The sequence below is a fragment of the Melitaea cinxia genome, chromosome 7 (genome assembly GCF_905220565.1).
Source record: "Melitaea cinxia chromosome 7, ilMelCinx1.1, whole genome shotgun sequence".
NCBI classification, from domain to species: Eukaryota; Metazoa; Arthropoda; class Insecta; order Lepidoptera; family Nymphalidae; genus Melitaea; species Melitaea cinxia.
In genome coordinates, this window is record NC_059400.1 from 8,234,182 (window position 1) to 8,249,815 (window position 15,634).

General features: G+C 38.6%; 1 protein-coding gene across 1 annotated transcript in view; it reads left to right on the forward strand.

The window, feature by feature from the left end:
- Positions 1-5,043: 5,043 nt before the first annotated feature.
- Positions 5,044-15,634, forward strand: part of LOC123655312 (vacuolar protein sorting-associated protein 13) — a 44,408-nt gene continuing 33,817 nt past the window's right edge. Inside the window, exons 1-13 of the mRNA XM_045591123.1 lie at positions 5,044-5,414; positions 5,497-5,583; positions 7,768-7,965; positions 8,223-8,446; positions 8,592-8,730; positions 8,839-9,037; positions 9,366-9,651; positions 11,243-11,357; positions 11,583-11,817; positions 13,882-14,015; positions 14,202-14,325; positions 14,401-14,553; positions 15,232-15,406. Of these exons, the coding sequence (XP_045447079.1) occupies positions 5,315-5,414; positions 5,497-5,583; positions 7,768-7,965; positions 8,223-8,446; positions 8,592-8,730; positions 8,839-9,037; positions 9,366-9,651; positions 11,243-11,357; positions 11,583-11,817; positions 13,882-14,015; positions 14,202-14,325; positions 14,401-14,553; positions 15,232-15,406 (2,169 nt within the window). The 5' untranslated portion in view covers positions 5,044-5,314. The remainder of the gene's footprint in view (positions 5,415-5,496; positions 5,584-7,767; positions 7,966-8,222; positions 8,447-8,591; positions 8,731-8,838; positions 9,038-9,365; positions 9,652-11,242; positions 11,358-11,582; positions 11,818-13,881; positions 14,016-14,201; positions 14,326-14,400; positions 14,554-15,231; positions 15,407-15,634) is intronic.

A 15,634-nucleotide genomic window follows, 5' to 3' on the forward strand; every position in this document is an offset into this window, starting at 1 on the left:
GCATAAATTTGGCTTTAAAAGTGGTATCCAATTAGGGTGACGCCAATCTAATCAAATTTAATGCTTCCAAAACGCAAGCGTGTCTTTTTACCGCTAAGCGGAGTCCATTCTCACTAACCCCGACTTTCCGAGGTGTATCTGTACCGATCACCGATAGTATTGATCTTCTAGGCATAAATATCTCGTCTAATATGAACTTCAGAAACTGCTGGTAAGAAACTTGGTATAATCAATAAAGTCAGGCAGTACTTCACACCGGAACAGCTTCTTACTCTGTACCAAGCACAAGTTCGATCGTGTATGGAGTACTGCAGTCACTTATGGGATGGCTCTGCCAAGTACCAGCTTGCTGCTTTGGATTCTGTGGATCGACGCGCCAGAAGAATCATCGGTGACGATTCGCTGGTTAACACTAGACTTCAAAGTCTAGAACATCGGCGCAAGGTTGCCTGTCTGTCGGTATTTTACAGGATATATTTCGGAGAGTGTGCGCAAGAACTTTACAATCTGGTTCCACCATCACTTTTCTACCACCGAACCGCAAGGCATCGCATGAATCTGCACCGCTATGTGGTTGCAATCCCACGATCTCGCACTAAAAGGTTTACTTTCTCGTTCCTAATACGCACCGCAAAAATTTGGAATGCCCTTCCGGCTTCCGTTTTTCCAACTAATTAAAACTTGGGTATCTTCAAATTAAGAGTGAATAGGTTACTTCTAGGCAAGCGCGCACCATCTTAGGCTGCATCTTCACTTATCATCAAGTGAGATTGCAGTCAAGCGCTAGTTTATATATTTAAAAAAAAAAAAAACTTATTAAAAGCGATTTAAAAAAGGAGGTTTGAATATTTTTATGAGTCCGTTTCCCACCTCGTGCCCTTTCCTTGTTATTTTCGCATTCTCGTACCCAGAGTGCATATTTGCCCCACCAAAACTAAGCTAATATTTTCGATTTTATTAAGAAAATTTTAAATAGATTTAGCCAAAACCTCAAGTTAAAATTTGATGTACTGTACATAGTGAAAGTTAATGATAAGTTGCCGTAAATAAAAAGATTTCTTTTTAGTTCTACTATTTATTGTGATTTCAAATTTATTTGTATTTGATCCACCCTTACAAAATTCTTTGTACGCCCATGTCTATCACAGTTGATCTAGTGAAAAAAAAACAATAAGTATTGTTTCAATTTTCAAATATTTTCATCAATCATGTTTAAATATTTCATTTTAGAATTTTAACTATTCTTTTACACATGTGAAAAAAATAAGGACCACACGATTCAGCCTGTAACATTTTTAACTGAGGTAGGTCACTGCAGGAAATATTCTGCTCAAAATGTGGAGCAGCCCAACTTCGAAAGAACATCGGCCTTACAGCAACCATGGTCACTCTAGTTCACTACCTAGAGAAGCATTCTGAATTTGTTCAGAGACAATTTAAATCATACAACTTATTAATGTCTAATTCTAAATAAAGTTTATCCTGTTAATATTACAAACGCGAAAGTTTGTACGTATGGATGTATGGATGTTTGTTCCTCTTTCACGCAAAAACTACCGAATGGATTTTAATGAAAGCTTACAATAATACAGCTTATACATTGGAATAACACGCTTCAGCATTGTAATATCCCACTACTGGGCATAGGCCACTTTCCCCATATAGGAGAAGGATCAGAGCTTAATCCACCACGCTGCTCCACTGCGAGTTGGCGGATATATTCCCTACCATGAGTAACGATCGCTATCAGGTGTACATGATAACAACCGGGACCGACGGCCTAACGGCCGAGGCACGGTAGGGAGACCCACAAGGACTGCACAAACACCCAGACCACGGCAAACACCTATATGGCCAATACAAATGTTTGTCATATGTGCGGGGATAGAACCCGCAACCGCCAGCGCAACTGGTACAAGTCATGGCTGAGACCGTTGTGCCAACGCGGCGTCATTGGACAACATTGGAATAACACATAGGCTATAATTTTTAAAGTCAAGTAAATTTTCAAGTAAGTCGGTAAAAAATCTTCCATCTGCGAGCTATTCTGACGTACGCTGCAAACACTGTAGTTTACACCTATATAATGTTTAAGCGAAATGTTTATCTTAATTAGTCCTATAAAAAATCCGCGACAGCAACAACAGTGATTCGCCTATCCCCCTTCACCCTATTTTGCCCTTAAATTCGTGCCAAACAATTCTAAATTTCAATCAAGCCTTTTAAGCATTATAAGTACATTAGTAGAATAAAAAATAATAAATAAAACAATAAAAAATGGGGTGGTTTCCATTACTGTATTGTATGAAACTTGAATACCGATTGTTTTAAAACACTGTTAATTTTTTGGTCTAATCAACTATATTGGCATTATTATTATTTTAACCTTTTACCGCTAAGAAGCTATATATAGTTCCTCAAATCCATTTTTTTTTTCGTGTAAAACGCAAAAACTAAGTGAAAACAAACAATATGGTATCTTTTTTTTTCTATGCTCTAAATCAGGGGTTCCCAAACTTATTTTGTCTACTGCCCACTTTGAGAATAAATTATTTTATAGTGCCCGCTATTTTTTACCACCTTAAAAAACCACTGTAACTTCAAATTAAATTAATTATTGCGAGATATATTAACGGAGATTAAACATTAATTCTAAACTAGTCGTTTACTATAAAACTCAAAAGTTAACTTGAGACCTGAGCGCAGTAAGTAGTACACAGCGGCGCTCAGGGCTCAAGTTAATTCTTACGGGCACCTGTCAATAAGAATGATTATTGAAACGCAATTTTATAGTATTTAGACAGAGTATCTTTTATTCAAAATAAAACAAACATAATCGATTCTAATATAAAAACTAATGTGAAGAAGGATTTAAATCGCCCCCCAAGCATCTACACAATGCCACCATTTTTTTCTGGGTCTCTTACCCCTTTAGTCCTGCAGCGCCCACGTGAGGCGTTCGCCCACTTTGGGAAAGGCTGCTCTAAATGACAACCGAATGGATCGGATTATAGATGTGCCAGCTCAAGTCGATTTAACTTGAGTTGAAATTCATATAACTCGACGAGTTAATTTGAGTTGAAAAATCAATTCGACTTAAATATATATCAGGACAGTTATAAATTAATGGAAATAAATAGACAGAATGTAAAAAATAAATTAATTTCGTTTAACATTAATTAACAACAAAACTAGTCTTGTCAGTCATAAATCAAAAAAATTCTTAGTTATTTCTGGCAGGAGATGCCACTCGGGATGCGCTCGACTGCACGAGATGTGATATGCTTCGCTGTTCTAGCGACCTGGGGTTTAGTGACAATTTATATCTATTCGTACGTCTTCGTCCCTTAAATATTCTATGACCATTTTGTTGTCACTCTGAACTAAAAGAGTTGAATCCTTTAGGACAAGAACGTGATTTTTTAAAACACCAAATTGCTAACATCTCCCTCTTGTTGGAGTGGTAAATTGCTTCTTCTAAGGACCATTGACCGAAAATTGACTTATATGATTCAATTTTACTCCCCATCCCATCTCTGAAGCATCGGTTACGAGATGTAAAATATAGGAGAATGGTTTGCTAAATTCACAATCCACTAATTCAAATCTCGTATTCCCTCTGGAGGAATTGGAAAACAGTAACGAGGATTTAGCAGCCGTAACATATTGCAATGCCTTAAAGGTATTCGATGATTCAGACGACCTCTAGGAACCGAGAAACTGGTAAAATTCAAGGACGCAATCAAGCTTTGCATTTCGTTTAATATTGCTTTTTGGCGTTTTTTGCAATTTGTGGAGTTTTTTTAACAACCATTTCACTTCTGTACCGATAGATGCTTCTGGTTCTCGTGGGGATTGCTAATAATTCCCAAGTTTTGAATGCTTTTTATGGGATAAGGATCGATTTTTTGTAATTTATTTTCCATCCTAGTCTTTCTAAGAACATAATGACTTTTTGGCTTTGTAAATAAGGCGTTTTAGGGTTTTGATGGACTAATAGAAAATTGTCTAGATATACAGGTAGACCTATTGTTCTCGAATAGTGGGTGACCTAGTTTGTTGTGAAAGTTTCCGATTCATAATCTTTGTTTACCATGAACTCGTGCCTGACTATTGAACTTATACCTTGCCCTTGTTTTGGAAAGGATTGATGGCTTTGAAATTGTTGATTAGATCTTAAATGCGAGGATCTAACTTGTGGCTGTTGATGCCTTTGAACAAAACGAGATTGATCTCGAGTTAGCATTTGAAAATTGTCATTAATGTGAGTCTGAGTCATGAATCGATTTGAATAATCATTTATACTGCTATTTGTTGAATAATTAAATCGTTGAGGTCTATATATCGGTATAACTAGGCAGAGCTTGAGTTTGCTGTCGTATTGGCCGAGCTTACGCAGCAGCCCTTTTATATATCTCCAGCCTTTTCAATAGCAGCTATAAACTTTTTGAAAAAGTGAATCCTGAGTGGGAGGAACTTCATTCAAAACTATCTTTAAAAATGTATCTTTTACTAAACGCAATATATTTTCACGCCTCTGTTGTATCAAATTTGCTCTATTACCACAAGCTTGTAAAACATCACTCGATATTTTTTGTAGACTACCCTTTGTAAAAAATTTGTTTATTTTCTCTTGTAATGAAACTGACGTAATGTTATTTTGAACAGAATTGGACCATTCCACAAGTGATTTAAACTCGTGTTGTAATTGTAATGCTTCATTTTGTATAATATCGATACTTTTAGGTATCGAGTACAAACATAAAAGTACTCGATACCCAGACGATCTTCGACCAATCTTCGACTTCCAAAAAATAAAAAAAGGCTGTCGGTTCAAATTATCGTATAAATACTGAAGAACTGTTTTCAAATTTCAGTCGACAAATTGTCGTACAAATTTCAGTCAACTCAACAAAAAAGGTAATAGTACTCATTTAAAACTTTCGATACGGTACCTGCCAAAAAGTACTCATTGAACAAAAGTATCAAAATCAAATGCAAAGCATCGAGTACAAAAGTATCGGTATCGAATGGGGTACTGTACTCGAAACTCGATACCACAAAGTATCGATACTTTTTTCGTGTTCCTAACTCTTGCACAAAATAAAATTTATTTTAAATCAGTGTGTTGTGGGAACTGTAATTTTTTTCCTAAGTGAATATTCTTGCAATAGAAACATTAAAAAATTAGATTCGAAATAATTAATTTTCTTCGGTTTTTAAATAATGTTTTCCTACTACAATAACATATGATTTCAAAATATGCACTCAAAATAATGTTTATTTCCGCTAATATTTAATACAAGATATCACGATGGTTTTTGAATCAATTGTCGTAGATGTGCTTAATAGATTTCTTGGTGACTATGTCGAAAACTTAAACAGGTCACAATTAAAACTTGGAATTTGGGGCGGTAAGATTTACTTCAGTGTATGATGTCATATATTTTAGCCCATATTTACCATGCTTATTTACATTATAATATTATTTTCCAGGTGATGTTGTTCTTGAAAATTTAATACTTAAACAAAATGCATTGGAAGAGCTCAATATTCCTGTTCAGACTGTTTATGGCCACTTAGGTTGGTTAAGTGTATTTTATTTATTTTTTGTTTATGTTTAATGTATGTAACACATTTTTCACAATTTTAAAATATCATTGTTAATTATGTACATTCCCGGCGAGAAATTAATGGGGTTGGTGGGAAAAGGGGGGTGGGGAGGTGGGAGGTGGGAGGGAGTGTGGATTTTTCACCCCCCCGGGCAACTATTTTTGTGTAAACCCCGTTGTTACAAAGATATAGTGGTTGAAGTTTTGAGGTTCAATTTTTAAATCGGAAAATATTAACCAACCGCTTATCCTCCGCACCTCTGGCTGTAAAAAAAAACACTCTAGGGGTAGGGCAGACCAAGACCACGTGGACAGTGGGGTGCTCCGATTCGGTTTTGGGTATTTTTCGAATTTCTAAACCTATATTCTAGTACACAATGTTACTAATTTTATTAGAATATTATGTCTGACATGTTATTTTGTTCAAAAGTGCCTATTTGTCAGTCGTTAAAGATCAGTTCATATCGTATTTTGATCTTGCAGTAAAAATAGTTTTTACGTAAATTTGTTCGAAAATAACACGTGATAGTCGCAGTACAAAGCATTAGTACACTTCCCGCAGCACCGGAATTAAGGTAGAGTCAGAAATAACAAAAATTTAACCTCCCATAAAAAATCCACCTGTAATGTACATTATAGCCATATCAGTAAATTATAAAATATTTTTTTTTTTTGTGTAAAATAAGATTAATAAAAACTTTTGTTAGGGACAAATATTGATCTTATTTGTTTTATTGAAATTAAAATATCTTCAAATGAATTACAAGCCTACCGATTCAAATAATAAATCATATTAATAACCTGAAAGATAATCAGTAGAATAACTACTAATACTTACTAAATTAATTTTGTAAAAAGATAACATGCTTTTAAAAAAGTTTTATAAATAAACTTGGAGTTTACATAGCAACAAAAATAATTAAGTAACGTTTTATTGGAAAAATAACAATTTATTGTTATATATATATATATTTATACATATATATTATATTTTAGTAATGCTTTTCTATTATTTTAATAATATATTCAACAATGTTTAATTTCAAAGATAAGGAAACAATAGTTTAAAAACATAGTCCATAAAACAAGGTTTTAATACTTAGCATGCAACATAGAGTGCCTATTAATTACTACAGCACTGCTCAAGTGACATCATGCCTTCAAATCAGTACTCTTTGATAGTGATGATTCATTTGGCAGGTTTCAAGGTCAAAAGGCAGATTGTGCTTAATTAATGTGATAAAATTAGATTCTTTTGCATAAATTTTTTATACTCTTTTTGATCTAATCTAATTATCTTTTAACATATTTTTTCATAACATATTTATCAACGTTAGTAATCATTTATTTATGTACTGTTTATCTATTCCAGTTATCAATTCATATTTTGTATAGTTTTCAGATAAAATCTAAAGTATATAAAATGAAAATATTAATAATAACACAATAAATAAAAGTCTGCCATCTAGTAAGATGTCTTAATATATACCTAACTAGCGACCCGCCCCGGCTTCGCACGGGTGCAATGTTGATACTAAAAAATATACTACAGAATGTCTTTATTTATAGTGTGAAGCTAGCTTATGAGATGGTTATTATTATAATAACAACAACATTCAAATATGTGCCGTTAGATTACACCTTGTTACAGAATGCGTTGAAGAAATTAAGGTTCACTGCTCGTTCCCCGTAGGTGATAGCGTAATAATATGTAGCCTATATGTTGACCCGACTTCTTAATAATATTTGTGCCGAATTTGAAGTAAATGCACACAGTACTTTTTGAGTTTATCCCGGACATACATACAGACAAACAGACAAAAATTCTAAAAACTATATTTTTAGCTTCGATATTGATTGTATATACCACACCCCAAGTATTATTTAAAAAAAATTCAATGTACAGTTTTGAATTTCCTACCATTTTATGATATGTATAGATTATATAATCTTTTAATTACACGAGACTTGCATACATACAGTGTACAGTTTAGCTTTACTTTAGTTATAAAATTTAAAAATGAACTTGAATGTCATATCTACCTAAAATTAATTTTTGAAATATTGATAACAAAATTATTAAAATTAAGTAACTGAATAAAAAACACATTGGTTATTTAATATTATCACATTAATTTTAATATTTTTGTAACAGGAAAACTTGTACTAAAAATACCATGGAAAAATTTGTATGGTGCATCAGTAGAAGCGACTATAGAGAGATTATTTCTAATTGTAAATCCTACTGCTGAAATCAAATATGACCCAGAAAAGGAAGAAAAAATGGCATTGGCTGCCAAGCAAGCTGAACTTGCTAGAGTTGAAGAGGCCAAGAAAAAAGAGGCAGAGAAAGGTTATTATTGATTATCTTGATTTTTTTAAGAAATTGTATCATAAATTTAATTCAATAGCTGTGCCCTTGTTAGCAAAATAACTTCCATTTAATTTACATACTCGTGTGATATAACAACATAAAATATTTCTTAGTTGTTTGCTCACGAATATATTCATTTATTATTGGATCAATGAAACAAACATAAAATATTGTTAGAATATAATATGTATCGTGTACAACAAATTTGAAATTAATTTTTTGAATCTATTTTGCAGATCAAAACAAGTTAGATGAAACATTTGTTGAGAAACTGGTGACTCAAATAATCAAGAATGTGCAACTTAAAATAACTGACATTCATGTTAGGTATGAAGATAGTATAACAAATCCTAAAGCCCCTTTTTCTTTCGGAATTACCCTTCATAACCTCTCCGTCCATACAACAGATGAAAATTGGAAGCAGACAGTAATACAGGAAGCTGTGACTAAAATTTTCAAAGTATGTAAAATTTTCCTGTTTTATTAAAACTGTTAAATGTTGTATAATAATATATAATAAATACATATTTAATGGAGAAAATAATCAATTAGTATAAATTTTTTAATGGATATCAATTATATAAAACAATTAAATATCTTGACAGATTCTCAGTTTAGAAGGTTTGGCTATATATTGGAATCCAGCAACTGAATTATATTCCAAATCTGATGCAGAAAATATTAAAACAAAACTACATACAGAAATAGCGACAAAATCGTCTCAACCTTCATTCTATAAATATGGTATTTACCAATTTTCTTTAAATCATAATTAAATTTTCTTGAAACAAAAAGTTGTACTGAAATTTAATTTTGTAAATATTATTAAAGTTAAATATTCTGGTTTTACAGCTTTGGGTCCAATTAATGCCACTGCTAAATTAAAATTAAATCCTAAACCAGAAGGGGACACACCTAAATTTAGCATTCCAAAAGTGGTACTGGATTTGCACATGGAACAATTGTCAGTCAGTATGACTAAATCCCAATATCAAGACATGATGCTCTTGGCTGATTCCATGGACAGAATGAGCAAAGGAGCTCCTTACAGGTTGCTTTACTAAATTAATAAATTAAATATATTTTTCCCATAAAATAATATAAGTGTTAAAACATATAATATACAATTGTATATTTTGACAAAAAAATAGTCATCTGGTTTCTAGGATATCCATAAAATTTATTAATAAAGTCAAAATCAGTAAGTAATATTTACTATTAAGATTGTGCTTAGCTATATACGAATAGTACAAGTACATTACTTGTATTAAATTACTCCCATGTCATGCTATAAGTATATTTAAATGTACATCGTTCAAATTTTAAAATCTTAATATATTTTAGATAAGATATAATACTGTGCAATAAATATATTTCAGAAAGTATCGTCCAGACTTGAAGATATACAAAGGTCACTATAAAGATTGGTGGCACTTTGCGTACAAATGTATTTTAGAGGAAGAAGTCCGCAGACGTAGAAATAATTGGAATTGGGATCACATGGTGGCTCACCGACAACTCTGTAAAGATTACGCCTCAGCGTATCAGAACAAGTTAAGCTGTAAAGGCAAAGTACCCTCAGAGAGTCAATGCATCATAGACAAGGCAGAAAAAACGTTAGATCTTTTTAACTTGGTTGTTATCAGACAACGTATTGAGATGGAGGTAAGTCGAACTTGCTATATATTGATATAGAAAACACGTACTGTACGAATTTTAAATATATGAATATAACAAAAACAAACAGAACCAGCTTATTATCTGAATTAACACATTATTTTCAAGATATAAATAGTATTCTTAGTACTTTGCAATATAAATTTAAATTGCATTGATAAGCTTATCAATCTATCATTGCTACTTTGTACCAATTAAAAAACTTAAATATAGGTAATGATATAAGAGATACATAATATTTTCAAACAGTTATTAATTTTAGTTTTAAAAATAGAAACACTTTTCATGTGCGATAAGATTTTAAAAATAACAAATGTTCTCTTGTATATATATTCTCTCATTGTGTGTAATACATTTTGTAAAACATAATGTAGAAAAATGTAAATATGTTTGTGACAATTATAAGTAACTAGCTGTAATCCGCAGTTTCACACGCGTTAAAAATCGAAAAAAAAAATATATGCCTATAGCCTTCCTCGATAAATGGGCTATCTAACACTGAAAGAATTTTTCAAATCAGACCAGTAGTGAGATTAGCGCATTCAAACAAACAAACAAATTCTTCAGCATTATAATCTAATATATAAAATTCTTGTGTCGCGGTGTTTGTAGTCAAACTCCTCCGAAATGGCTTGACTGATTCTTATGAAATTTTGTGTGCATATCGGGTAGGTCTGAGAATCGAACAACATATATTTTTCATTCCCCTAAATGTTAAGGGTAGTCCACCCCAATTTTTTATTTAGTTATTTATTTTTTATTTTTTTTATGATACAACATTAAAAAATACATACAACCTTAAATATTCAACCCTCTACGATCAGCCCCTATATTTTACTTGTTAATTATAAACTTTAATTTTTCTGGCAAGATTTTTATTTTGTCATGACTTAGAATTAAAAAAAAATTATTAATTTTCCACCTCTCTACGATCAACCCCTATTTTTCCATCGCAATTTTTATTTTTTATAATTTTTAATAATTTGTTTTAATTATGATTTTTTTCTCAATTCAATTTGATCTCCTGCCTTCGCCGGTCGATAATTATCAATGGATCAGTTATCCCCGCTAGATGTCTACCATTGTCACCTTTCATCCAGCAAACATCACGGAGTAGGGATGAGAATGAAGCCGGTCTCCTTACTCACTATACCATTTTCGGCCATTTTTTTTTGTTTTTATTTCTATATCGATCTTAGCAGTGACTGTTAAACGTATTATTTTAATTTTTCTGTGCATTAAATAAAGCATACTTTCATTGTCTACAACGTTTTCGATTATATGTAAATCCCCGCACACTTATAGTATTATAGATTTTTTATTGGCAAAACAACGTTTGCCGGGTCAGCTAGTATTGTCAGTATAGATTTAATGTTACTTCCTAGTAGATTTTGTCATATGGGTTATATTCCTGGAAGTAAATAAAAAAAAAACATCATTAGGTCGAACCTGACACTCAACTGACGTAATAATTTTTAAAAAGGCAAAACACAGGAATATTTTTAGCGACTAGTATTTAGACCATTCATTAACACCAATAAACTCCACTGTCCACTGAGTGAAACAATGCTTATATTAGGTGGAAAGATTAGGCAAGTTGGAGGCGGAAGCGAAGAAATCTCGCGGCTGGTTCAGTGGCTGGTGGTCAGGAAATATTTCGAAGGATGATGAACTCACGGAAGGCGTTGCGATCAGTGAGTCTATGATGAAATTGTTTCAGCTTAGTAAAAATTATATTAAGTTAAAATTGACGAGAAAATAAAATTAAACCGAAGTCTAATGAAGTTTTAATTACAGGTAGGAACTTCTTTTAATTCAATTTGAAATGTGTATAGAAGTTATGTATTTTCTATTTCAAGCATATACACACATAATCGCGAGTCAAAATGTGTTTAACAATTATTCCACTTATTTTTCAGTAAAACAGTTCGAGAAGGCGATGACACCAGAAGAAAAGGAGAAACTGTTCCGTGCGATCGATTATCAGGAGAATACAGCGCCATTGCACCTGCCGGCCGAGTACGTGGCTGTGGAGGGGCACTTCCGCCTCGACCGCCTCGCGCTGGCCGTGACCGACGCGCGCGAGGTGCTGCGCGCCTGCCTCGAGACCGTCGCGCTCGACCTACAGCAGCGGCCCAGCGCCAACGCGCTCAGGTACACACTTCCGCCTCGACCAACTCGCGCTGGCCGTGACCGACGCGCGCGAGGTGCTGCGCGCCTGCCTCGAGACCGTCGCGCTCGACCTACAGCCGCGGCCCAGCGCCAACGCGCTCAGGTACACACTTCCGCCTCGACCAACTCGCGCTGGCCGTGACCGACGCGCGCGAGGTGCTGCGCGCCTGCCTCGAGACCGTCGCGCTCGACCTACAGCAGCGGCCCAGCGCCAACGCGCTCAGGTACACACTTCCGCCTCGACCAACTCGCGCTGGCCGTGACCGACGCGCGCGAGGTGCTGCGCGCCTGCCTCGAGACCGTCGCGCTCGACCTACAGCAGCGGCCCAGCGCCAACGCGCTCAGGTACACACTTCCGCCTCGACCGCCTCGCGCTGGCCGTGACCGACGCGCGCGAGGTGCTGCGCGCCTGCCTCGAGACCGTCGCGCTCGACCTACAGCAGCGGCCCAGCGCCAACGCGCTCAGGTACACACTTCCGCCTCGACCAACTCGCGCTGGCCGTGACCGACGCGCGCGAGGTGCTGCGCGCCTGCCTCGAGACCGTCGCGCTCGACCTACAGCAGCGGCCCAGCGCCAACGCGCTCAGGTACACACTTCCGCCTCGACCACCTCGCGCTGGCCGTGACCGACGCGCGCGAGGTGCTGCGCGCCTGCCTCGAGACCGTCGCGCTCGACCTACAGCAGCGGCCCAGCGCCAACGCGCTCAGGTACACACTTCCGCCTCGACCAACTCGCGCTGGCCGTGACCGACGCGCGCGAGATGCTGCGCGCCTGCCTCGAGACCGTCGCGCTCGACCTACAGCAGCGGCCCAGCGCCAACGCGCTCAGGTACACACTTCCGCCTCGACCGCCTCGCGCTGGCCGTGACCGACGCGCGCGAGGTGCTGCGCGCCTGCCTCGAGACCGTCGCGCTCGACCTACAGCAGCGGCCCAGCGCCAACGCGCTCAGGTACACACTTCCGCCTCGACCAACTCGCGCTGGCCGTGACCGACGCGCGCGAGGTGCTGCGCGCCTGCCTCGAGACCGTCGCGCTCGACCTACAGTAGCGGCCCAGCGCCAACGCGCTCAGGTACACACTTCCGCCTCGACCAACTCGCGCTGGCCGTGACCGACGCGCGCGAGGTGCTGCGCGCCTGCCTCGAGACCGTCGCGCTCGACCTACAGCAGCGGCCCAGCGCCAACGCGCTCAGGTACACACTTCCGCCTCGACCGCCTCGCGCTGGCCGTGACCGACGCGCGCGAGGTGCTGCGCGCCTGCCTCGAGACCGTCGCGCTCGACCTACAGCAGCGGCCCAGCGCCAACGCGCGCAGGCACACACTTCCGCCTCGACCGCCTCGCGCTGGCCGTGACCGACGCGCGCGAGGTGCTGCGCGCCTGCCTCGAGACCGTCGCGCTCGACCTACAGCAGCGGCCCAGCGCCAACGCGCTCAGGTACACACTTCCGCCTCGACCGCCTCGCGCTGGCCGTGACCGACGCGCGCGAGGTGCTGCGCGCCTGCCTCGAGACCGTCGCGCTCGACCTACAGCAGCGGCCCAGTGTCAACAGCGACAACAACGATAGTGTAAAGCTAAACTGACTTGAAAGGAAGGTGTAAAGCAGATGAGTGACTTGGTGTACGTTTATATGCTCAAATTTCCGGCTCCGGTATGTGTGATCGCTCAGAAATGGCTTTTAAGTCAGTCTATGTGAACTACTCTTAATAGTTCATTCGACCACTACGCCCTAAGGATTATTTGATTTGACACGAACTCACACTCACAACCCGCCTGCCTAGCGTGGTGACTATGGGCAAAACACACGAGTTCACGTTATTTTTGGCGTAAACTTGTAGAGGCCTATGTCCAGCAGTGGACTGTATAGGCTGTAATGATGATGAACAGTCACTTGCTCTTACATTGCTCAAGCTTACTGGTATCCACTTGACATATTAGACTGCAATTGAAATTAACTGATGAATTAGTTTTTGCAGTACCAAAACCTATAAATATAAATGTATATTGCGCAGTTTTTTTTTCATCTCTAATTATTATTTTCCTTTTTAGAGTCGATGTTCAAATGCGCGCGTTTACAGTGACAGGAAAATGTCAAGACAGTTTCGAACCTCAATTAGTCACATCTAAGGAAGTCTCGAAAGACGTTAATTTGTTAAACGTTCTTTTCGAAACAAACCCTCTAGGTAAGAATGTAAAGATATTAAACATATTGATAACTTTAATTTTGTGATATAATCTATTCCTATAAAATTTTTAAGTATAAATGAGTTTAAAAATAATGATGATGACTAATGAAATTTAGTATGTTTTACTTCTAAAGTTCCAACTGTTTTCATTAGAGGAGTAATATAATTTTCTTTTTTTGTTAGATGGCACCTGCGATCAACGCGTAAAAGTGCGGGCTCGTCCTCTCCAAATAGTTTACGACGCTCAAACCGTCATAGATATTGTCAACGTCTTCAAACCTCCGAGTGAATCCACCGCCTTAACTACGTACGTTGAATATACTTTTGGGCTTTAAAATTAGGTGCTTAAATTTTAAAAATTAAATAATTATTGTTTTTACAGTTTACAAGCGGCAGCTGAAAACAAGTTGTCGGACTTGAAAGAAAAATCAGCTTTAGGAATGCAGTACGCAGTTCACCATCACACGTTTATCGATTTAGATATTGATATCGCTTCGTCTTTTATCATTGTTCCGCAAACTGGAATATACACGGGGTGAGTAAAATCTATTAGTATCATATAGCATCAACTGAGCCGTAAACTTGTTTGTCGACCTAGTAGTACACAAAAAAGACTCTCTGGCTACCTTATTTACCGCAGGATGTGCTCCTGCTTGACAGCTAAATAACGCTCCCCTTATTCCCCATCTTTATCCCCTAGAGCTCTGGCTACCTTACACCACAGAAACATAACACTGATCGAAAGCAGTATTATGTAGCTGTTATCTTTATGTAAGGTCGATGCTGTGCTGTGTGGCTACGGCACTAAAGAATTTAGCCACCCCCTCTCTTCCCATGGGTGTCGTAAGAGGCGACTAAGAGATAACAAGGTTCCACAACCACCTTGGAACTTAAGAAGCCGACCGATGGCGGGATAACCATCCAACTGCTGGCTTTGAAATACACAGGCTGAAGACGGGCAGCAGCGTCTTCGGTGCGACAAAGCCAGTACTGCGGTCACCAACCCGCCTGCCCAGCGTGGTGACTATGGGCAAAACACATGAGTTCACGTTATTTTTGGCGTAAACTTGTGGAGGCCTATGTCCAGCAGTGGATGTAATGATGATGAAGGTCGAGGCACTTCCTCAGTCGGGCCGCTCCAGATCTCGAGCAGGGTATTGGCAGGCGTGCCCGTTCCCGATGTCCGTCAATAAGCCCGCAGTGCCGCGCGCAGGTCGGAGGCGTGCGCGGTGGTGAAGCTGGGCGCCATCAGCGTGCGGTCGGAGCCGCGCGCCGCGCCGCTGGACGTGCACGCGCTGCACCGCGCCGGCCTGCCCGAGCGCGACATCCTGCGCGAGATCGCCGCGCACAGCTACGACCGCATGGCGCTGCGCCTCGCCGAGATGCAGGTCACTGACTGACTGCCGGCTTGCTGACTGCTGACCGCTGACCGCTGACCGCTGACCGCTGACCGCTGACCGCTGACCGCTTATTACTTTTTACCCGACCACTACGAAGGTTTATGGGTTTTCCTGGGTGGTCTCTAACCACCGAAATGCAATCCTGCCATATATATAGTAGGATTATTTAGCTGTGATCTTCTGTAAGGTTTAGATACTTCTAACGGGTTTCTCCAA